The sequence below is a fragment of the Pseudophryne corroboree genome, chromosome 8 (genome assembly GCF_028390025.1).
Source record: "Pseudophryne corroboree isolate aPseCor3 chromosome 8, aPseCor3.hap2, whole genome shotgun sequence".
In the NCBI taxonomy this organism is placed as follows: Eukaryota; Metazoa; Chordata; class Amphibia; order Anura; family Myobatrachidae; genus Pseudophryne; species Pseudophryne corroboree.
The window spans coordinates 97,947,544-97,973,631 of NC_086451.1; the positions used below are offsets into that span (position 1 = coordinate 97,947,544).

At 43.2% G+C, this 26,088-nt stretch overlaps 1 protein-coding gene across 2 annotated transcripts in view; it reads right to left on the reverse strand.

The window, feature by feature from the left end:
• Positions 1-26,088, reverse strand: part of MAPKAP1 (MAPK associated protein 1) — a 318,576-nt gene that overhangs the window by 151,419 nt on the left and 141,069 nt on the right. For both annotated transcript variants that reach the window (XM_063936818.1, XM_063936817.1), the window contains exons 5-6: positions 16,811-16,983; positions 7,895-8,071 (exon numbers count right to left, since the gene is read on the reverse strand). In XM_063936818.1, coding sequence (XP_063792888.1) covers positions 7,895-8,071; positions 16,811-16,983 — 350 coding nt within the window. The remainder of the gene's footprint in view (positions 1-7,894; positions 8,072-16,810; positions 16,984-26,088) is intronic.

Consider the following 26,088-nt stretch of genomic DNA (forward strand, 5'->3'; position numbering starts at 1 on the left):
GAGGATTATTTATTTCACACGCAATCTTGTGTTGTTTTGAAAAATCTCACTGAAAACAATTTCTGTATCACACAAAGCATACTGAAATGTGTAGTTTCACAACAGTACTGAAGCCTGAGAACAGGGTATTTTGTAAACTTAGGAATTACCCTAAACATTCAGAGTCCAGATATCAGCATGTCCAGCATACTACAAAGGCGGACGCCATCATTTTACTAGTACACAAACACAGGTCAACAGTGTAAAATAACCCAACACTGTTTCAAAGCCAGTCGTTTGGAAAGCACCTGGGTAAACATACATGTTAACGAGCAGCAAACGATATGACTTGCCTGACTGTAGTCTACAGTATATGTGCAATGTATCTCATGAGAAAAATGCAGCATTTCCCATGGCTCGTCGGCATGCTTCCAGCTATCACACCATCAGGCTTGTACGATGGACAAGAAAAAAATAAAGCACAATCTTCAAAAACTGTGTTTAGTCAATAATTATGCTCATATGTGGCCTGAAAGAAGACTTAGCGGCTATTCCCTTTGGGCCTGATGATAACTGGAATGATGGTCACTTGTAGGTTGCTTCCAAATTGCGTACGCAGAAACAACGTGTATATACGCCACACACCTAGCTGCATGCACGGCTGCGGTGATCCCAACCCCTATGTGTACGCAGGATTTCCTACCAGTAATCATCATCATCAGTATGTGATCGCACCTACCGTATGCTAAGTGTGAAAGATGTAAACAGGCATAGTTTCCCTTATGACCCCCGCTGCATAGTGCATGGTTGTGCCAAACTCTTTAGATTGTAAGATCTCACGTGCAGGGCCCCCTAGCCTTGTGTTTTTCCATCCCTCACTTATACAGCATCTCCTCCCCACTGACTGCCATGGTACATCTCACCTTGGGTTCTGCTTATTTGGCCATGACTTATGATGATTTATAAACCATGACCATGTCCTACATTGTAAGTCACTATTTTGTTCTTGTGTTGCTCTTACAGCTTCTGTGCTTTGTAAGGTGCTGCGGAGCCCTTGTGGTGCCATACGATTAAATAATAATAATGAGTGACGACTGCCCCTGAAAACCCAGTTAAGCCTCTTCAGTCGTAAGTTGATGCCACTGAAATGCACACTGCTCTGCAGCGCCCATACTTGCATATGATCAATATTGGCAGACGCACCATACGAAAACAGGCAAGATGCGTTAAGCAAACAGGAATATGTTTAACTCTGGACCAGCTTCCGTTATGTGAATGAAATCTGCACACAAGCCTTAGAAGTCACAGCTGCTACCAGCCCAGCGTTCCACTCACTCACTCTTCTCTGCATTGCAACTGGAAGCTGTATTACCACTAGTTAGAGGATACAGTGCTGCCTATTGCCTTGGGCCTAGTTCATTGATCGAGCTATAACAAGAGAGATGCAGCTACAGTACTGTGTAAGTCTCTTGCAGGGACACACTGGAAACCACACTTGGATTCCAAATTAAGGCGACAACAGTCAGAGAGTTTGGATACAAGTGATTAAATCAAGCCACTAACCACGTTATACAGGGTGATCACTTAGGTTTTTGTAGGCCATGCTTGACTTCTACTGAGACCGCAAATATACTTGCAGTTAGCTGTACAGCAGCTCATAAAGCCGTAGGATACAGTAGTATACTGATGATAGGAAGTTCATTCAGCGTAGGTGGCAGTTTCCATGCAATACACTAGTTCAATATCTGGGTATGCGGTTAGCATCCCGGCAGTCGGGATGCTGGCAGTCACGTGACCAACGCTGGAATCCCGACACCGGAACATCGACCGCCGACATTCTGAATGTAAGTATTGGGTCACTGTTAGGGCTATAGCCTGAGGGGCTAGGGTTATACATTAGAAGGTGGGTGGGAGTAGCAGTAGCCACCACCCCCTGAGTCTTGACCCTAGCTGTCACCACCTGGGGACTTAGTCCTGGCCACCACCCCATCGAATCGTAGCCCTAACTGCCAGCCCAGGCAGTTTAGGTTAGGGAACAGGGGAGGGGTAGAATAATTACCCTGTCGGGATGCAAGTGTTGGTCATGTGACATCCCAACAGCAAGTATTCTGTATCACATTTTTCTTCCTACTTGTGTAGAACAGAATTCATTATTCAGGATCTGCGGACTATGTTGGTGCATATGTAGAGAACTGTGCATATAGACAATTCAGTATAATACTTTTATACTTGGCCAGATTGTTGTCATCTGCTTACGTAATGACTACATAATTATATATTTTAGTTGCTATATTCCAAAACAAACAAGAACGAGTCACAGGAAACCATTATGCCCGCTGTTTTTGTAGAATTCACACTATAACAGATCAGGTCATCTTACACACCGCCGTCTATTTCATACGGGTGGGCTTACATCTATCTGCTGATCAAAACCTTCTTGTCACAGCTAAATTGGAAAAGTTAACTTTAGAAGTAAGGTCTGTTTTGGATAAACGTACCTGGTAACATTTAAGGCACAGATTATCATAATGATCCTTACTGCTAACGGACATTAAAGGCTGGAAAATGATGGTATCAAATATCAGCTCAAGGGACCGCATATTACTCTGTACCAAGCTCACCTCTGACAAAACAAGAGCACAGTGCAACAAACTGAAGACTTACCGCACTTGTTTGTACCCAATACAATATAGACAGCTGTAATATAGGAGATTACATCCTAATATTTAAGTTACCAGAGAATCACTTTTCATAAAAGTCCCTAATGTATTGTGTTGTGTGCATAACAAATAAAAGGTGACCAAACTAACAACACAATGACTACTATCTGCTTATAGATAAAGCTAGAAATTATTTGATATGGATAAATTGCCCACTGATGCGACTCCCATAATACACCTTTTAAAAGCTAATAACATCATAACAAGCTTCTGCGACTAGGAAACGTTCTAGCGTAGCTATCCTACTGCAGGAAGATGCACCGTCTCCAACGACCTTCTATTCTGACCAATCCCATACATTCAAAATAATGTACCTTTTTCACAATACCTATAGTCCAGTGATTTTCAACCTTTTTTTACTCGCGGCACACCGAACAATATTTTAAAATTGCCAAGGCACACCATCAGTTCCCCACAGAACAAAAACAAAAAACACACACTGGCCGTCACAGTAAAAAAAAAATCCACACATACATTGGCCTACCCAGAAAAACAATCACATTGCTCCCCACATAAATCCTATTGCTCCCTACATAAATCCTATTGCTCCTCACATGAATTATTCACATTGTTACCCCAATAAATCCATAAATCCTTATTCTACCCACATAAATCCCCACAGGAGAAATAAAATAACAAATATTAGCCCCTACCGGTCAGCTGTCCTCCTCCCTGTCCCTCAGTGGTGGGGGTTATTCATAGTGGAGTGCTGCGAATACGGAGCAGCGGGTGGGGGGGGGGGGGGGGGGCAGGTGTGGATGTGGGTGGGTAAGGAAAGCTGTGTATGCAGGCAGGAACTGGAATATGTGTATGCAGGCAGGTGGGCTGGCTGGGTGGTGAGACACGGCGGCCGTGACCTATGATATCACACCGCCGCGTCTTCAAGGCATAGGTCATGGCCAGAGCAAGACTGATCCTCTAAGAAAACCCTGGCCAACAGTTCACTCTGAAGGTGCAGGAAGCTGCTCTGGCTCCGCGGCACACCTTGCAACTGGTCGCGGCACACTAGTGTGCCACGGCACACTGGTTGAAAAAGCCTGCTATAGTCCATGCTTACTGCTCATAACTAGCTTCATCTATAAAGTTCTTACAAATCCAATGTCTGAGCTGCTGTTGGTACTGATTGTGAGAAGTTGTAGTATTATGTTCCTGACGCTGAGAGGAACGCCTTCACCTATGACTACTGTATCATAAACGCTGCCATCTGGTTCCTTAAATGGTAACTTTGCTTAACAACCTGACGATCCACCTCCCACAATAAACAGCCATTCGGACAGGGCAGCACAGCCCCATCTCCTCTTTGCATTATGCATACATTCTTCAACTCTCCCAGAAGTCATGCAAACAAATTTCCAATACAAACGGGAGAGACACTGGCTGAATACAAATCATGAATTTACCTCCATGCACGCAGCAGCAATTCTAGAGAGGAGGGCACCCGTGTGCAGACACTGTGTGTGGGCCCCCTCCTCTCCTGAAGCCGACACCGCAGCTGCTAGCGCTCTCAGCCCTGATACTCTGGTCTACAGCGCATGCGCAGGACTCCGAAAAATGGCCGCCGCGCTATTTTTGCCGGAGTCCTGCGTATGCGCTGTAGACTCTGGCACTGTGCCAGAGTCTCTAGCGCTCAGTGCGCTAGCAACGGCGGTGACTGCTACGGGAGAGGAGGGGGCCCACACACAGTCGCCGAGGGACGCCGGTAAGGTAAGTATAGAAGAAATGGGTGCAGTGTGTGCGGTGTGGGCCCCCCTCTGGACCCAGGGGCCTGTATGCACCGCACACACTGCACCCATTATATATACGCCAGTACATGCACGCATGTAAATATTATACAACTTCTGAAAAATACAGACGTGTCCTCATACAGCTATCCCTTTTCCGTCATGTAGTGTGAGAAGCCTAGCATGATTACCTTGCTGTTTACGTTTTCCTTAATCTTCTTACTTCGAAAATAGTGCAATGTAGCATAGGAACTGGCATTAGGCTGCAGATTAAGCATAAATATGCATGGCAAGTGTCGCTAGTATCGGACATCCCTGAGTACTTGGTATGTGGATGGAAGAAAGACAGTAAATGGGTTGACACCAGATGGTCGACAGTCAATAAGTCGACAGAGTCAAAAGGATAACAGTTACATGGTTGACATGGACTACATGGCGTACGCATTGCAGCATAGTTTAGCATGGATACATCTGTAGGTCAACAGTGTCAAAAGGTTGACAGGTTTAAAAGGGCGGCATGCAAATTGTCGACAAAGAAAAGGTTGACACATGGTTTTTCTTGATTGTTAGGGCTACGGTTAGGCTACAGAAGAAGACAGTTAGGATTAGGCAGCATGGGGAGGGGGAAGCTTAGGGCTAGGCACTTGGCGGAGGGTTAGGCTACGGAAGAAGACAGGCACCATTGGGAGGGTTGGTTTAGGGTTAGTCAATGGTGCAAGTAGAAATTTTTTCTTAGTGGTACTGATAGTTAAAATGGGTGTGGTCATGTGTCATGAGGGGGCGTGGTCACACAAAACTAGGGGAGTTGCTACATGACAATAGGGGCATGGCTACATTATGCCACACACCGTAATGCCCCTTACACATTATGCCAAACATTGTAATGCTTATTACACATTATGCCACACACACCGTAATGTCCATTACACATTATGCCACACAACGTAATGCCTTACATATTATACCACACACCGTAATGCTTATTACATATTATGCCACACACAGTTATGCCACTGACATCATTTTATGTCCCAAACACAAAAATGCCCCTTATAAATTATGCCCCAGTGGAAGGATGATGGTACTGCGTACCACCACCAAATTTCTTAATGGTACTCCGTACCACCCTACTTTCAGCACTGGGGTTTGAATTAAAATAACTAAAAAACCATGTGTCGACATTTTGACACTGTCAAACTTTTGACTGTTGATCATCTGTGTCCTATTGACTATATACTGTCGGCCTTTTAATCATGTGTACTTTTTCCTCCTTTTTGCATCCTACTGTAGTCTACTTATAGTGTACTAGGTACATCGGATCAGTGTTTTGGAGTAGCTGAGTAGCAAAGTCTGAGGAATGATAAATGGGGCTACTTGATACGATCTGAGGATGGGGTGTATGTGGACACAAACTAGAACATTGTCCTATATTGCTAGCGTGGAAGATGTACTCAGTGAAGATGAATATCCTTCCAGAGCTCCATTACCTATTCTCAGCACTGTGCTTGGCAGCTGTAACATCCAGAGAGATATACAGAAGTGTGCTTCACTTGCCACTAATTACCATGTAGGATGAATACATGTATTCTGATGCTGCAGTCAGTAGCGACAGTGATGGAGCCCACAATATAGCTAGATACTAACAGGCAATGTACATTGCATAGGCTGACACAGAATTCCCATTTCTCTCCAATGCAAAATGATGTTCTTTAAATTCTGTCAAATTTCCATTCTCCCTACAGAAAGCTTTTTAGAACCCAAAACTAATACACACACTCGTTCTTCATTATAATATTCAACATAACTCAGAGGTTCTCAAACTCTGCCTTTACAGTGCAAGTTTTAAGGCTATCCAGATAGTTAAATGAAATCGACTGACGTACCACTTAAGTCACCTTGGATTTACCTTTAAACTTGGACTGTAATTATGGAGTTTGGGAATCTCTGATGTAACCCATTTCAAACCAATAGCAGGGCTATATACCACTAGCAAGATATGTAGCTAAATGTCCAATCTCTAACCACTTGTGAATCCTCCAAACCGGAGATCTCTCCTCACAAAACTGTAATTTATAAAAGCAATTGAACAAAATCATAACCCATCTTCTGAGTTGAATAAACTTATGGTTAGATGTGACACTAGTTGTACCCAAAGTCGGTGCCGTGGCATGCCGCTTGCAGGGCTGTAATGGGTTGGTGATCCAGGAACTTTATGGTCAATGTGATTGTCAGCCACCATCACTGGTATTGTCGGTAATAACAAATGTGGACAAACAGAGGCACAAACACTTTACCTAATGTAATAATCTTTGCTGAATTTCTCAGTAAGGAATTTTTGGACTAGGAATGCTGTGAAAAAAATGCTGATACTTTACTGCGTCGTGAATCAAGAAAGTTTGGGAACCACTGCTCTCAGGGCCATAACTACGGTGGAGCAGAGTGTGCTCGGCACAAAGCACATATGCCCTGTGGGGTGCAGCTGGAGGGGGAGGGGGTGAGTGTGGATAATGAGTAGTAGGAATGATGTGTACGAATAAGGAGGATTGATGATGAGGAATGAGGAGTTGGAATGATGAGGGGGAGGAGCAATGAGGAGGAGGAATGATGATTCACAGCAGCTGGGGGGTAATGATGAGGACAGAGGAGGAAAATGCAGAGTAGTAAGAATGAGAAGAACCAGTTCTACTGTGGTGTAATGAGTATAAGCGGCTCTGCTGCGCAGTGTTACGTGTATAAGGGCCGGGGTACTACTGTGCAATGTAATGTGAATAAAGGACACTACTGTGCAGTGTAACGTGAATAACGAACACTACTGTGCGGTGTAACGTGAATAATGTACACTACTGTGCGGTGTAACGTGAATAATGTACACTACTGTGCGGTGTAACGTGAATAATGTACACTACTGTGCGGTGTAACGTGAATAATGTACACTACTGTGCGGTGTAACGTGAATAATGTACACTACTGTGCGGTGTAACGTGAATAACGGACACTAATATGTGGTGTAATGTGAATAACGTACACTATTGTGCGGGGGGGGGGTGAATTAATACTATTCTGTGGCCACACCCCTTCCCCTTGAAGCCACACCCCTATATTCTTGGGGCACGCTTTCAGCACACACTGCCCTATTTTGAATGGGAGGTGGGGATACCAATTCTCTTTTTGTTACTGGGCACAAAAATGTCTAGTTACGGCACTGACGACACTGTATATCTTAGCACTTTATCCCCTTGCAATTTCCATTTATCGTCTGCTAGCTACTTTATAATGAGAAGTTGCACAGTTGATTGGGGAGTTTGTGTGGCTTTCATACTCTGGGTAATCCTTAAAAAAAAAAAAAGTTATATTCCATAAATAAAATGAAAGAAGCGAATCCTAATTTGGTCTTATTAATTATACAGATGTAAAAGATTTTCTTTTTACTTCATACAATCAGTGTATAATCCACCCAAAGAGTACAGTACTTACATCCTTACAAACAGAGACTGCTTAGCTGCAAGGTTAGGGGAGGAATATTTCTCCACAAGAGCCAGGGTGCTGAAACCAAACTTGTGTATAGGCTCATTGGAATCAAGCGGGGGGAAATCAGTGTCGACCTCTCCGTCGTCCTCCGCTATATGCAGGCAGAACGAGTCCACGTTATCACTGTAAGTGAACAAAATTAAGCAGTCAATAACATTTCAAATAGCTTGCACTTGCGAAGAGTTTTGGAAAGTTCTATACATTTGATGCTTAATGAGGCCACACATACTGAGATGCAGCTGCTCAGCCTGAAATTAGCTAAATTTTGACAGGCTACAAAATGCTTACACTCATATTCATATATAGTTATCAATGGAGTCCCACACATATTTTAGACTCGTTAGATCTAAATTCGACAAAATTGCTGACAAAGGGGGTCATTCAGAGTTGTTCGCTCGTTGCCGATTTTCGCTATACTGCGAGTAGTCGCTTACTGCGCATGCGCAAGGTTCGCAGAGCGCATGCGCTTAGTTATTTTACACAAAAGTTAGGTATTTTACTCACGGCATACCGAAGCTTTTTCATCGTTCTGGTGATCGTAGTGTGATTGACAGGAAGTGGGTGTTTCTGGGCGGAAACTGGCCGTTTTCTGGGAGTGTGCGAAAAAACGCTGGCGTTTCTCGGAAAAACGCGGGAGTGTCTGAAGAAACGTGGGAGTGTCTGGGCGAACGCTGGGTGTGTTTGTGACGTCAAACCAGGAACGAAACTGACTGAACTGATCGCAATGTAGGAGTAAGTCTGGAGCTACTCAGAAACTGCTAAGAAATTTCTATTCGCAATTCTGCTAATCTTTCGTTCGCAATTCTGCTATGCTAAGATACACTCCCAGAGGGCGGCGGCTTAGCGTGTGCAATGCTGCTAAAAGCAGCTAGCGAGCGAACAACTCGGAATGAGGGCTAAAATCAACACATGCAGCGACCTGTAGACATTTACCATTGGACATTTCTGTACGCACTGTATCTGAGAAAAACATAAAATAAATTATATCTATCTATCTATCTATCTACTTACTATATGTGGAGAGGCAGTCTGTGAGGAGTGAACGCTTTTATTCACATGAGAAAGCATCACTTGCAAGGTTCTGTCACCTACCTGTACAAACAATGGATGCATCCATTTTGTGGTCTTAACTAACATTCATAACAATAATGATGATGTAGCCTATCACAATGCACCACAGAGTTTCATGACTATAAGTTAGGTCAGGTAATACTTCAGTCAAAATTAAAATGCCAAACTTATAAAAAGGTCTTCACTCAATGGGAGTCTTACATTTGCAAGTGTTTTAATGTAATTTTTTTTTACCATACTTCAATACAATTTGCTGCAATAATGTAGCAATTTACTGCGACTTTACGCGAACATCGCCAAAAAAATACAGCAAAAAGCGGCTCACTGCGGGTTTGCAATGCAACCTATCCTATTGCAAATCAGGAAAACTGTATTCTCGTAACAATTCTTGCGGTCAAGACCAGAGGAAAGTGTTGGAGAAAATGGGAAAATCTGCCTGTACCCCCAAAAAAGCCAAACTAAGTCAGGGAAACAGTATAGAGGTTTATTAGCGGTCATACAAAAAAGATTTAGGCCTAATTTTTTCCAAAAAAGCCAAAAAATGATTTATCGCAAATGTTATTTAGCAAAATAAGTTATCAAATTAAATTGGGGGTACATAAAATGGGTATAAGTATATTTTTGGATTCATTTTAAGCCTTAAAAAAACAAAACTTTTTTTTAAACAAAAGCGCCCCTATATACCTTTCCCAAACCTTGTACTCAAATTTCCATCATTTTGCATTTTCTGACATGTCATTATTGGCCAATTAAATGTAATTAAAAACTTCTAAGTGCCTACTACACCTTAAAACAGGTATTTTCCCAAACTTCTCACCTACTCAGAGGTATTAAAGTGAAATTCGCGGTAAACCTATGGAGAATTATCACCGATAATTTTTTGTGGACAATTGAATAGGGACTTATCATGGGTCGCAATTAAATCTCAGTTTTTACAGTGAAACTTTATCTCCCATCCGTACTGAAGCGATGCCATTTTCAATTCAGAATATTTTTGAAAAAAACAGTACAATGAAATGTCACAATATACAGAAGTGTAAATGCTTAGAATATTTTATTTTCAGTTTACGCTGTCAATTTGCTCCCAAGAGTAGTTAAATTGTTTGGGATTAATCATAAATTGCTGCAACCTGACTTTAGCTCTACTAAGTACTCGTAATGTATTCCTTCTCTTCTGCCAGTGAGAGGTTAAACCCCACAGACACCGATCTGATTTTCAGAAGCCCAGCATTGACCTCAGCGTCCATTCCCTGCTGGAATTGCAGGACATGGTGCCAGATGCTGGAAAGAAAATATAACGCCTGGTCAAACATAAGGCTGGGTCACCAAGTGCCTGAGGCGCCAGCCACAAGTGGCCATAAAAGCGGCGGTACAGACTCTTTGCGTGCGCGTGTGAGACAATAGGGACATGATTGTAATGTGGATAAAATCTGCTGCGCTGGAGAGACAGAGCCATAACTCAGGGCTGCAGAGTGTCGGGGGAAACATCCGCTGCTAAACATTCCATGGAAATGCTTCATCCAAATAAAAGGAGAGAGGTTCAAAAGGTTTCATTAAAATGATATATGCTGTGCTCAGCGTCTCAATCATACATGCTGCAGAAACAATGTGCTCGGTAGTCTCTGCAGAGAGCTAGCCTCAAAAAACACCGGCTGGCAGTCTTACAGACGCAGTCGCTTGTGCACAGGGAACTTCTGCTTTAATTAACAGGACATGTATTCATGGCACTGCCACTGCTGGGTAGTTGAAGGGTAAGGTATGTGAAAATTCAGAGGGTTCAGGGATGATTTTAATTATTGATGCAACACTTGGGAGGGGGGGGGGGGGGGTTATTGAACAGCTTTAGCACACCCTCTTGCACCCAATCTCCTGTCTAAAGTGAAGAGGCAATATTCAATTGTTTTACTGACCAGGCGCAAGTAAATGGCCACCCATTAGTTGTGCACGTCACACCTGTATGCGCTGTGTTTAGTCGCGTAAAATGGCTAAACCCGTCTAAACTATTTGGCGTGCTGCTGAAAATGCGTGAAAAGCCAGACTTTTCTAAAACATTTCTGCACGGAACCTCAGGAGTGTGCCGTGCACTCCCCCCTCCCCTCCTCCTCTGGCCTTGCTGTCAGATATTTTAATTCTGAAAAGTTCCTGAAATGTTTGACCAGTCTTCCAGTGGGAGAACAGTGAGACTGGTAGTTTTACACAAGGTCTCCTACACACATAATGCTATTGTATTGCAATGGGGATTAAACTAAAAGGATGAAGATGGGTGTGTCAGTACTGTATGTAAGATCAACAAAACAATATGCAATTTTACGACCCAAAGTGGGTGCTATTTTTACGTAGCGTTAGGGACCGCCAGAACAGAGATGCCTTGACATTGCCTGGCGACTTATCTTTGCAAATGTATACAAACTGAGATCTCTGTATTTCTATTATCAAGTAGTATTCAAATATCATTGTTGTTCCTATGTAGTAAACTGGAGGGAATATTTTTTACTTTTTTTTCTTGTCTAACTCACCCCTCCCTTTTATGTACCTGTGAAGGACCAATAAATTGATTGAGCAACTACCATTTTATATTACTAAAAGATCAGCCATAGGTAAAGTACACACAATACGACACATCCCTTCACTCATTGGGATGTAAGGAAAAAGGATATTGGTCATGGAATGTCTTTGTCTGACCGTTCCAGCGACACTCTGTGCACAAGACTGAGAACCCTCTGAGGGTTACTGTATTGTGAATAAACCATACATTATATTCTTCACCAATATACTGCTTCAACAACACCATACTCTCCCAAGCCACTGGTGGTACTCTTGTGCTCTCCATACTTACTTCATTCTCTCACCTGGCAAACCTTCTTGCTATTTTAGGAGAATGAGACCCAGCACTTTCGGGTGCGGCAATAAACCCCAGCCCTAGCTGTTTTCATAATAAGCCCTATCCAATACTCGTGTGCCACAAGAGGCCAGTCTAACTCCAACTCTGCTACGGATAGTAAATTACTGTAATGGGGGATTGCTAAAGTTCATTTTATATCTTAACAGAGTGTGAAATATGTGTGTGTGTCCTGCAGGGATTTCAGATAAATGGTGTCTCCTTTTCCTGCAGAAACAGATTGCCTGTAGCAATTTCAATCAGAGCATTGTACATTTGGCTATGCTTGAATATGAGCTGAACACACTATTGTGAGACGGAGAAACAAACAATGCATTTCTGCATACTGTACATGTATGTGGTCGGACATGAGTGTAGTTGTAGGTCTCCGTCTGCCCACACACACTTTCCATTGCTCTATAATAAACCCATATGGTTATGAATCTAAGATACTGAATGTCATATTTACAGTGTTATTATTCAAGCTGGGACCATCCTATTGTTACAATGAAGGTAGCAAATTAACCCGCTGCTTATTCATATTCTGAGAGACAACTTGTTTGGAGCTGTAGAACCTCAAAATTGCCAGGAGTATCCTACACAAAGTTCCCAGTGACACTTTGTAAAGGGTGGTCTTCAGTTTGCCGGTTGTCGGGATCCCGGCGCACAGTATACCGGCGTCGGAATACCGACAGCCGGCATACCTGCACTTTTTCTCCCTCTTGGGGGTCCACGACCCCCCTGGAGGGAGAATAAATAGCGTAGCGCGCCACCGTGCCCGCAGCAGGGAGAGCGCAGCGAGCCTGCAAGGGGCTCATTTGCGCTCGCCATGCTGTTGGTATGCTGGCAGTCGGGATCCTAGCGCCGGTATGCTGGTCGTCGGGAGCCCGGCCGCCGGCATACAATACTACACCCCTTTGTAAAGGTTACTTAAAAATGAACGCTCCAATAAATACCACTGGTTTCTTGTGTACCACACAGAATATGCAAATAAAAAGTCATTATTCTATGTGAAATAACATTATTAGTCACTATGAAAGTATTTGTCCTGACACTATTTAAGGCTTATGCTACTCTGGCCTCTGCACAAACCATTATGTCATGCTTTAAAAGCAGATTCTAGATTGTAAGCTCTTCTGGAGTGGGCAATCTAAACCTATTATCAGGAGGCACAAGAACAGTAAACAACCTAGAGCTCTAACTGTTCCAAAACTACAACTCCCAGCACGCCCAGGAGCTGGCAGGACATGCAAGGACCTGTAGTTTTCTTGGAATACTGTTGATTGTTGTGAGGAAGATAACTTCTTATTTTGTACTAGTCTTCATTTGAATGTCACATTGGTGTTCAGTATCATGGGGTTATATATTCAAAACTATTACAAAGCATTACATTAAAATAAGTATAGTGAATTAATTATAACAGCACTGATGGTATTTTGTAGAAAGCGATGCTTCCCTAATTCCCCCAACACCCCCCCCCCCCTCCCTTCCCAAAATAACAACTCACACACACACTGGGATGTTAGGGGATGTAACATAGAAACATAGAATTTGACGGCAGATAAGAACCACTTGGCCCATCTAGGCAGCACCTTTTTTTATCCTTTAGGTAATCTCAACCCTTTTTCAACCTTAATTCTTTGTAAGGATATTCATATGCCTATCCCAAGCATGTTTAAATTGCTCTACGGTCTTAGCCTCTACCACCTCTGATGGGAGGCTATTCCACTTATACACTACCCTTTCTGTGAAGTAATTTTTCCTTAAATTTCCCCTGAAACCCCCCCCCCCCCCTCCAGTCTTAGTGTATGTCCTTGAGTTCTAATACTTCTCTTCCTTTGAAGAATCTTACTATCCTCACCACAAAGTCTACAGATACGATGTAGACAGTGTTGATATGTCGACATTGACCATGCCGGAATATGCAGCGCATCGACATTTTTACAATGTGGACATGTGCAATGTCAACATTCTGCATAGACTGGCAGAAGTGGGTTAGGGTTAGGCCTAGTTAACACCAGAAGTGACGCAGGATCCACCCGAAGTCATGTGCTGTGCATGTGTAGTAAGGGTCTACGGCGGCGGATGCAGTACGGCATCAGACTGATGCTGTCTGTGGATGACGACGGCCTCTGTTTATCAAAATGGAGGCCCGTCGCCTCCTTTGTTGGGTAGGGACGAGGCCAGGACCACCGTCAGAGGACTGAGATTTCCTGGCCTCTTGTTAGACACGGGGTGGCCGGCTTGCACAACTACATGGGTCATGCAGCCAGGTTGATGAGGTCGCAGCTGATCTGATGCTGCGTTCTAGGTCCACTAGCTCGGATGACTAATACATGCAGAAGGCGTGACACCACTGCTTCATTACCATATTAGAATTATCGCTGCTGTTTACATGAAAGCACCCCCAATCACATCTGAATCGGGCCCTATGTTGACAAAATAGACCACACCCATTCGTTAGCGGCTAAATAGTGTATTAACAGGTGACAGCTGTGACCAAGCCCTCATGGAGTGTGTGTAAGATGTCACTGGGATAGGATATTATATCTATGAGGACATGATCAGGTCCACAAAGAACCAAAAAGAAAACAGGCAAAAAAAAAAAAAGTACTGTAGCAAATACAACCCCCATAGTAGTAATAAAGTGCACAGAGAGAGAACATAAAGTGATGTTTGGTACAAACACTGCATGTTTGAGGCTCCAGTCTCTTTAAACTAAACCTCAAACATTATATACTTCCTAGAACTTTGTAGCTCAAATCCTAAACTAAATCCTAGTAATACATTTGGTCAGCCGCAGTTCTAATATTCACTGCACATAACCAGGGACCTCTACTCACAGCAGCATACAAACTCCCCCTTTTAGAATCTCGAGTTTTAATTGCATGATTGATGTGGAAATTAATTAATCTCAAAGTGCATGCTAATTGTTTAATTGCTCGCTTGATCTATATGGATCATTTTCGGGAATTAAAAGTAGCTGATTTACTCTGGCTATTGATTGAATGTGGCACTGAGTTATTTTGCTTGGTACCTGATTTGAAATTCCCTCAATTAATTCCCAAAACCTTTTGCTTCAGAGGCGGCAGGGTGCGTTTGCCCCTTCTGGCTGATCTATACTAACTTGTCATGCTTAAGAGATATTTATTATTAGATGCGGCAAGTAATAATGACACATTAATATTAGCGGGGGCTGTACATTTCTACAGAATGGATTGCCAACATGGAATTAAAACCAATATATTTGTCAGTATCAATTTTCTCAAATTCTATGGTGACCTAGGTGGACTAATTAACAGGCATTCCCTCCTCACAGTCAGCTCTCCAGCAGTCATTGTCAAAGGAAAAACGTTTTGCCATGGAATCGCTTTCACTCTAGGTTTCACCATCTGCACATTAACCATATTCACTAGTTTCTATTTATTTTTCTGGTTTAAAACGACAGGGCCCCCTCTCGCCATTTAGCAAAACACAGATACACCCTTCCAATGGCTCACTTGGTTAAGGAACTTCTCATCCCAGGTATCTCCTTCCAGCTAGGAGAAATTGGAATGTAAAAGCAACGCACTGAACGGTTCTTACTGCAGATTATTGGACACGTTGGGGTAGCAGTCTAATCAGGTAAACCTTCATGATACTGCTGCAAAAGACACCTGAAGAAGAGTTAGACGCAAGCTCTGATGAAAGAGTTTCCAACACAGCAGCCCAAAGCATCGATATAAAAGCTGCTGTGTTGTATTCCGCCGATCCACGTGTTTTTCGACATGTTGGAATTGCCGACTTGTCGGAAAAATGGCAGGGGGATTGAATAGGTTGGGACAGTTTCCGACCTAAAAAAGTCGGTAACCGCCGTCTTTCCAACAGGGCGACAGTTCCGACTACAATTGAATACCGCCCTATAACTCCGTAACTTATCTGAAAATCACAAAGAGCACGTAATAATATCAACATGGCGCATAAACCATAAACACACATTGAAAAGTGTTTTACACACCGAGGTGGCAGAGCTTTTGGGCACTGAACCAATTTTTAAGCACACACAGCACATCTATTAGCCAACACCCAATCACATGACTTCACATCTTGGTGACGTCACTGGTCCCTAGTAAATTGATATCAGTGCATTCTCATTCTTCACTTTGAATATGGATTTATAATTTCTATACAACATTGCTTTATTTTACTAAATATAAATCGATGTGTACATACAGATGTGTCCTCCTACATCCTTGTTGCAGTCACGATAAACAGCCTTCCAGTCACAGCATACCATGGAGTGACTTGTTAGTGCTGAGTGTCTTTATGTGCAACTTTTTCCATTAAAATGCGTTTTAGTCTCATCGCTATGTGAATAGGACCTACAAGCTGCTTCTATTGATAAAATGATATGTGGCATGCCTATATTCTGTGTGTGACTGCAGGGGTATCTGCAGATGAAATGCTATGTTTTCCTGGAAATCACTGTAACGTAGCATTTTGTATGCAGCTACAGCCGCAGTCGAACATAGAATATAGGCATGCCGCATATCATTTTAATCAGCGTAAACTGCTTGTGCGTCCTATTCACATAACGATACGAATAAGACGCATTTTCTGCAAACAATGACGCCTAACTCTAGCAGAGCTGCCCAGGAACTTCTGGCTCACTCACGCCAGGCATCTCGTGGTGCATGGAGTATTGAGACTAGATATACGAGGACACCTCTGTAGTGCGGATACACTATACATTTTCGGAACAATTCTCAAAGAAAAGGGCATAATTTCCCAAAGCATCTACCCATGAACACTACACACTATTCTTCCAATTAACACAATTTAACTTCTCCGGAAGTATCCTGTGTATGTTTCTGTTTATATAAATGTACACACATAATTTGACTTAAAACTGGCTTAGAAAGAGTAGTAGTTACTTCAGCTTTGGCTCCCGGCCTTCGGTGGTATACTGCCAACAGATCAGCCCGATGAGGTCATGCACCTTGGCGTTGGCAATAGTCACCACAGTCATTGGCAGTAGCTTGTCCTGGCTAGTCTGCATTGAGAGATACACATCAATCTTCTTGGTGGCTGTGGTACCAACATGGCCCTATAAAAGGAAATACAACAAAATTAAGGTTAAAGAAGTCGCATTTTGTACTGCTCACTGTTCACAAGAAGAGAACAGTGGTTTACACTGAGAGGACTGTGTGGTTCGCAGGGAGTTTACAACGAAGGGGTCTCAACAAGTATTTACCTGGAACAAGCTGAGCTGAAAGTATAGAGAGAAGTGTCATGTGGGGCTGATACAGCAATGACAAAGGAAAAAGTGATATGACCTGTGATCTCAGGCCTGGGTGCAACTATGCTGCAAACTAATGGCACTGAGACGTGTGAGGGGGAAAAAGAACTTTTGCGCCTAAGGTACATTAGGCTTCTAGACATACAGATGTGTCTCTGATACATCTTTGCTGTAGTAGCGCCAAACTGCCCCTCGTGGCACGCCAGTGAGACTCTGCTAGCATCAGGTGTCATTTTGGCTGAAAATACATTTTAGTCACAACGCAATGAGAATATAACGCACCAGTAGACTGTGCTGATTAATTTGATACAAGACACTTGTATCTCTGTGTGTGCGACTGAATCTCTGAATCTGCATACAAAGTGCTACGATGCAGCGGCTGTGGCATTTTTTCATGTCAAGTTCGGTTTTGCTTCATATACAGACTCAGTTACACACAGATATACAAGTGTTGCATATCAAATTATTCAGTATAGTCACCTGGTGTGTCCTAGCCGCAACGCATTTTCGGCAAAATCAGACAGCCGACACTAGCGGAGTTATACATGACTTGTCAGTTCACTCATGCTAGGCAGCTCACACTGCGTGGTGTATTGAGCCTAGATGTATGAGGGCACATATCTATCAATCACTAGGATGATAATAACCAATTGCCTATAGTAGTGGTTCTCAAACTCGGACCTCAGGACCCCCAACAGTTCATGTTTTCCAGGTCCCCTATCAGGGGCACAGGTGTACTCATTACTCACTGACACATTTTAAAAGATCCACAGGTGGAGTTAATTACTTCACTTGTGATTCTGTGAGGAGACCTGGAAAACATGCACTGTTTGGGGTCCTGAGTACAGAGTTTAAGAGCCTATGGCCTACAGGGGTCTTATCACGTTTGTCAGTGACAAGCTATATACTTAAGATAAGTGTTCGGAATGCTGGCAGTCAGAATACAGACGCTGGATTCCTGGCACTGCTCGGAATACGGACGCCGGGAACCCGACATGGATGGCAATGCCGGTACTGGGATCCCAAACATCGTAATCCCAAACGAAGGTTTGCCAGGACTGCTGCAAGAGAACCCCGGCGGGAGTGGGTAGGGGGGCGGTCGGCGTGGGGGGTGTTAGGTCTAGGCTGGAGGGGAGATAGAGGGGGTGTTAGGGTTAGGCACCACTAAGGAGGGTTAGGGATTAGGGGTAGCACAGTACCAACCCGTACAGACAAGCTTATTTGAGAGAATGATAAATAGACAACTATCTACTGTGCTTTGCAAACTCAGCCTTTACAGTCCAGGTTTTAAGGATGCCCATGCTTGATCTCAGATGGCTTAATTAGTACCTCAGTCACTTTGATGTAACCCAGTCAGATTGATTTAACCATTTGAACTGAAGCAAGGATATCCTGTAATGGTGGAGACTGGGAAACAGCACCTAACCCATGGCCACCCTGCTGCGTATGTGAGTTATGGACTGCTGATGCGGCAATGTTTATATACCATGTACTTGTCCTGCAATGTCTTGCACTGTAAGTCGCTGTTTTCTTGTCTTGCTCCCATGTTTATGTACTATGTTAGGTGCTGCCATACTTACCTACATTGTAAGTCTCCTCTCCGGGAGAAGCCCGGAGAGGAGACACTGCAGGTGTCTTCGGGGGGCGGGGGCGGACTGTGACATCACTAAGCCCCGCCCCCCCGCATCGGGAAATGCCGCGATTCGCGGGACCGCGGGAAGGGGGCGGGGCTAAAATGACAATTTGCGTCATTTTAACCCCTTCTCCACCCGACGGACCCGCGGGAGGTTCTCTCTCCATCCTGCTCGCATCACTAGGGTGCGAGCAGGATGCGGGAGACCTGCCCACTCTTCCGGGGGTGCGGGGGCTACCCCAAAAAACGGGAGCCTCCCGCAGCTTCCGGGAGAGTAGGTAAGTATGGGTGCTGCGGAGCCCTTGTGGTGGCATATTGGCATATAAATAAAGTATAATAATAAATAATCTCTGCAGGCCTAGGAATTGAGCTCGGTGCCACATTCACACTACTGTATTTAGCCGTGCCGACTTTATTTGCTTATTCCAGATGACTAGCCGGCACTACCCACTTTGTGTTCTGCTCTCGCCGCCTTTGTTTCATGCCGTTATTTATGTCCCAAGATGATATCACGCTGTGAAATAAAGTGCAAGTCTCCTTTTTTTCCCCTTCTCTTTACAGGCTTGTAAATAAACTTGCATCGGGAGTAAGCGGGTTCATTAGGGATCTGGACATTAAACCAAAGGAAAACAGCCACATAAAAATTGATTTGTCGCTGATCTGCATGGCTAAACAAGGCTGCACATTAACTCTTTCACAGAATCACTGGATGTTAAAGGGCTATGTTCATCACAAAGTTTAGTCATTTGTTTTATACCGGTTCTGAACATTTACTTGTTTCAGCTTCTCATCGGGCCTTACACAATACATTATATAAACGCGTACTATGAATTTAGTGCACATTATATTATTCTAGTCAGAAAGTAGTTAAGTAATTGGTTACTGCAACACATTTATGACATCATCACCTCATCATGGCCACCTATCACTGTCGCCTTGGGTTATGTGGTAGAAGTGACAAACCTGACCAGGAAAATGTAACCGTAAATCATTCTGAATGTTACACATTGTTTGCGCTGTGCTGAGGAATCTGTGGAGACTCATAAACAAACACTGATAATGATGACAGACTTCAATACAGAGGAGGCTTCAAACAGCGATGATTACTTCTGCTGCTTTCATCAAGTCAATAATCATAGCTGTATACTTATTATAGGAGTGCTAGCCATTCAGCTGGGGCTAGTGATATCCCTGTGCATGAGCTGCTCTGTAACATCATGGCTTCATGTGGTCACTAATGGCAAGTAAATAGATAGGACCACATTCTCATGAATATGGAGTCAGCCCATGAAACTTCGTCCATATGCATATAGCACTACACTAGCAGCAAAAGATACCGATGTGTCCTCATACATCTAGCCTCGATATGCCATGCACTGCAAGATGCCTGGCGTGAGTGAGCCGGCAGTTCCTGTGTAACTCTGCTAATGCCAGGCGTCTTTTTTTGTGTCTTATTCGTATCGCTATGGGAATAAGACGCACAAGCAGGAAAACACTGTAATGTAGCATTTCGTATACAGATACAGCCACATACGCACACAGAATATAGGCATGCCGCATATCATTTTAATTAACAGAGCCTGCTTGTGCGTCTTAGTCACATGGTGATCTGCTGCTATGTCTTCGGAAGCTACCGGCAGATCACAGGACTCATCAGTGGGCGTCTTTTCACACAACACGCTCCTGCGGCTTTTGTATATTTATGTAGTATTCATTTAAGCACTCTTTATCTCAGTGCTGAGATAAAGACCAGAGTGTGCTAGAAGCACCAGAGCAGAGAGCAATACCCCAGGCAGGAAAGAGGAAATGCATGGGTTATAACAGATGCAGGGTGCTATAATGAACACTATTTACACACAGTGAATAGTGTCCACTTCTGAATCAATCCCGCCATGAGAATTCATACAATTTACGCTTTACAAATGGGTGGACATTCAACATGGCACCAGCCCTTAGCTTATTAAATAAAGCAATTAATGATTGATTCAGGACAAGACGCATATAGCATAGCCATCATCCAAAAGATCTGAAATAAGCCATTTCACAGCATGGTGTTAAAATACCCTAAGCTTGGTTAAATGACTCAACTTACGAGATAACGTTTAAAAAAAAATTTTTTAGAGAAACTTTTTTCTTTCCAAAGCACTTGCGCTTCACCTGGCTGTATATGTCCACATCGGGTGATGTGTGGAAGGGGGCACAAGATCAATTTAGCACCCCTCCCTTGCAAATTCTGGACGCGTGGCAGGATTTAATGAAAGTCCACCGGGGAATGTGCTCCTCTTCTCCATTACCGGCTGATGGGTCTTGTGGAAAGGTTACAGTGTAGTCATTAACATGCTCCTAAATTATACAGCAAATTTGGAGCACTCTTGAAATGACCTCTAAGACAATTTAATTCTAGACTTGCTGGGAAAGTGCTCCGTTAATGTGACACTGCTCAAAACTACCGAGGTACAACAAAGAGAAGCACTTTCAGGGGACATACGTATAAATATACATAAACGTGTGTACTTGAGTGTAAAGACATAATAAAACTCCATACACATGCGATATTAAACAGCACTTTGTAGACAAAGAACAAAATTATAATGTTTCGTCTAAGGCTATTTCTACATTTATTTTCATGGGTCATTACGTATTCTTTGCCCTCCCTTTCATGCCACAGAGGGCGAGTCTTGCAATGGATTATGAGCGAGACTCCCAGAATCCTCCTCTCCGGTGGACGCTAATGGAGGCACACAAGGTCTGGCTAGGTTACCGGAAGGTTTCCGCGAAAATCTTATCAGAGACATGCAATTTCCAGGCAGATCAAATCATTTGTTATCAATTAGAATTCTGCATTGTAAATTGGGTGGGAAAGGAGGGGAACCCGGCGTCGCTCAGTACCACGGCTATTATTTAATTATGGGGCCAGATGGTTTAAAGCTCCGCTAAGCAGAATCTGCCGTGAGAAATACTTTATCTCCATTGCAATCATCACTACAACATCAGCTCCAGGGCTGAACTAACGCTCATGTTTTATTCCACCCGTTCATAGTGTAGAAGTTAATTACGAACAAAAAGACAGGGGGGGGCTAGATTTTTAAGTATTACACTATCCTCTTTTCAATACTTATAGTCACAACATACACACAGTCACAGATAATTGTAGAAATAGTAGAAACTAAAGTGACATTTAAGAATTAAAAACATTTTTTTTACACAGAATCAAAAAGAAAAAAAAGCCAACAATGTAGAAATTTGTAATTAATGCATGCACATATCACAGGTCAACTAAATAGGTGTAGATTATATGCCACAGCATTAAGTGATTCACAGATCATGAAGAAGACACGCAAAGGTGTTGGAGAATGACTGGACATAGAAGGTCTCTGCAGATGAGCAGCCTGTTCCAAAAGTGTTCTGCAAAATACAGTATATGCTTTATTCTGCACATTTAGCATGTATAGCCTTAATGTATTCGTGGTCCTTCCCTAACCGTGCCTCAGATTAGTAGTAGTAGATATTTTCCTCTGTAGTCCTGACATTATCAAAAGGCCATAATGTTAGTGAAGTGTAAATTTAAAAATACTGGGCCTAATTCAGGTTCAGTTGCAAATCACCCAATTATCGGATGACTGTACATATGCTGCATCTGCATCACATATGCGCAAAAGCCGTAATGCGATCACAGGCCCAGAAACGTGCGATCGCATAGCGATTGCCAGGGAGTGATCATTTGTGTGAGGTCACATGGCTTTTGTGGGGAGTGGTTGGGAAAACGCAGGCGGATCATGGCCGTTTTCAGGTCATGTGTCCAATGCCAGTTGCAATGGACTGCGACTGAAAACATGGCGCCGGTGTGACTGCATTCTCATTATTCTGAGTAGCCCTTGGTCATCCACAACTGTTGATGGTGCTCAATTTCTTCGCATGCATCGCATTTAGGTGGCTGCATACGCAAATTTGTGACTGCATCAGTGGGCATCTTTTTCCTTTCTGGGCGGCTCCTCATATGCGTTTCTTAGCAGAAGCAGGATTGATAAAATCGCATTTTGTCTCAATAGCGATCCAAGCTGAATGAGGTCCACAGGGTGGAATGAAATTCTGTGGAATTAAGACAAAGCAGAAGGATTGTATGGCTAGAACTTCACAACTGCCAGAATGGCCTACCCCACTGTGAGATGCAACTGCACTCATCTCTAAAGGACACGGTGATAGAATGAACAGGAGCATACATTGTTCAGTTACTTTAATTCCATTCTAGGTTTCTCCTTAATGAAAGATAAAATAGGCAAGCTAAACATAAAAACTATCAAGTTAAATCAAAAGGCTTTAATGTTGCAAACATGTAATGAAGAAACATGCAATGCTTCACATATTATTGTGTAAAGCACAAACAACAATAACAATTATTTTATTATTATTTATTTACTACCAGTTATTTATATAGCGCACACATATTCTGCAGCGCTTTACAGAGAATATTTTGCCCATTCACATCAGTCCCTGCCCCAGTGGAGCTTACAATCTATATTCCTTATCACATGTACATGCACATACATTCACACTAGGGTTAATATTATTGGGAGCCAATTGACCTACCAGTATATTTTTTTTGGATTGTGGGAGGAAACCGGAGTACCCGGAGGAAACCCACGCAAGTACGGGGAGAATATACAAACTGCACAGTTAGGGCCATGACCTCAGTGCTGTGAGGCAGTAATGCTAACCGTTACACCATCCGTACTGCCCAAACAATAGCAACAACAACAATAACAATAATAATAATAATGTCATTATAATTATTAGTGATCAATTGGTATTTCATATGCAGGTCATTGGAAATATATAGGTAACCATATATTAAGGGTGTTACAAATTGAAAATAAATAATCAAACAAACAAATACATACATACATACGTAAATAAATAAATAAATAGTGTTTAGGCAAAGGCATTAAAAAAAAAAAACGTCTTTATTAGCTTCGCCCGATTGGCACACTGGCCCATCAACATTATGTCTGGAGTTGGATCCAGAGGTGGGACTGCAGTTCAGTCCAAAATTCAAATAGGGGAGCCACACCAACTGCCAGTAAGTCCCAGCTCGGCAATGTTTGGCAGCGTTTGAGGTGGCAATTGGTGTGGCTTCCCTATTTGAATTCTTGACCTGGCGAAACGTGCGTCAGTCACCTCTAGTGCTATCCCTATGGTTTTCCAGCTGTTGTGAAACTACAACCATACCCTCCACCCAATCTGCTGGTAAAGCATGCTGGGGCGTGTAGTTTCTCAACAGCTGAAATTACCTGATGTTTATTGGCAATAAAACAACAGATATCTTCTTATGAAGCACAAAATGTAAAAGAAGAAACAGGTGTATTCATTTTAGCTTTACATCCCCTGGAACGAAAGTAAGGATGAAGGTAAACACTGGAAGAGAATAGGCTACTTCAGGCACCATATTGTGATCACAATCCTTACTCAAAAATCTGATCTGGACTACAGACTGAATGAAATAGTCACAGCCTGGTTCCTACTATTCTCTATCTGTGTGGGCAAAGCTTCAAAGTAATTTTGAGGAGTCTATTCCAGTCCTCACAAACTTAACTTTTACTCCTTTAAAAACTAGTCCTTTAGAAAACTTCTTTACCTAGAGCATTCTCTCATCCTCGAATCTATCTCCAGATGATCTCAGCCTTCTCTAACATATCTTGAGAGATTAATTCTGATCTTTTGTCAGTCACGGCTTTCTCCATATTTTTTATCTATTTATTTTTTATTATTATTTTTGTTTTTAATTGTTTTTTTTTGTGGGGGGGGGGGGGGGGGGCGGACGAATCCCACTAAATGAAGAAATAATATCTTTTGATTAGAAAAAGGGTCTAAAGTCCAAGAGTAACCAAGATTATTTGAGATGATGACCATCATAACTGATTCTGCTGAGGCTTCAAAGGAAAGTCTACAGCTAGCTTTAGTTTATTAAAGTCACCCTTTTTTTCACCATGGAATCAAGAGTTTGTGTGTGCTGCATGCATCATGATTTATGATTTACAAAGTGTTTGCTTCTGCACTAAAGTATAACTGAGGGTGCAAAATACTTCCCATTAAAAAGGTATGAGATGTGGGTGGATCTCCACCAGCATGCATATATCAATTCCTTCTGTAGATTGTTTTGCTCTTTGTCAAGATCACAAAAAGCACATCATAAGGTCACCCAGCAGCCTCATGGGAAAAATGTGAAATATTTGGCTGTAACAGAAGGCAGTTTGTTTGCCGAAGGGCTGTTGAGCGGTACAATAATGAGTGTCTGCAGGCAACAGTGAAGCATGGTGGAGGATCCATGCAAGTTTGGGGCTGCATTTCAGCAAATGGAGTTGGCGATTTGGTCAGGATTAATGGTGTCCTCAATGCTGAGAAATATAGGAAGGTACTTATCCATCACGCAATGCCATCAGGGAGGCATCTGGCTCCAAATTTATTCTAAGCAAGGAGACAACACCACCAAACATACAGCCAATGTCATTAAGAACTATCTTCAGTGGTGGCTTTTTTCCCTGTTTCCTGCTACTGGTGTGCCTCTACCGAGTGAAGTTCTCACTCCTAACTGCTCCTGAGCATCGAAGGTCCTTTTTCCGGCCAGGGAATCCAACTGGATAGTTGTCCTACAGATCTTGGCCTACCATGCCGACTGGAAGAATCCCCTCCTTTGACTACCCCGGCCTGCGGAGGTCGTTTCTCCCACCCCTGCCTGTCTGAGCCTACTGTGATCTCGAGCCTGTTTGAACTCTACCTAGCTCTGCCACCTGGAAGCACGGGAGCCACTGCTGGGTGAAGAGTGCAGCATTTTTATACAGCCGGTACACATCTCTGCCTCTTAGCCTGTCTGAGACCTTCCTCCCACCGCCGCGAAGCATAGGAGCTACTGCTGGGAGACGCTCTCTGAAGCTGGTACTCACCGCTGCCCCAGTACCAATTGAGAACTCCCTCCCACCGCCACTCGGAAGCACAAGAGCCGCACCTGGGATACACGGGCAGAAGCTCTACATAACCGGCACTCACCGCTGCCCCGGAGCCTGTTGAGACCTTCCTCCGCCGCTGTCCGGAATTACAGGAGCCGCAGTCAGCCCTCTGCTGGCACCCTGTAGTGCTGGATCTCTGCACAGACCTGCTGCCAGTTTAAGTCCTTCCTCCTGCTGCCCTGAAGTGTTGGAGCTGTGGCTGCAACTTTTGCCCACTCATGCCTGCTGTGCTGATAGTTGCGATTACTCCGGTGCTGACAACACCCTGTGACTGCTTCC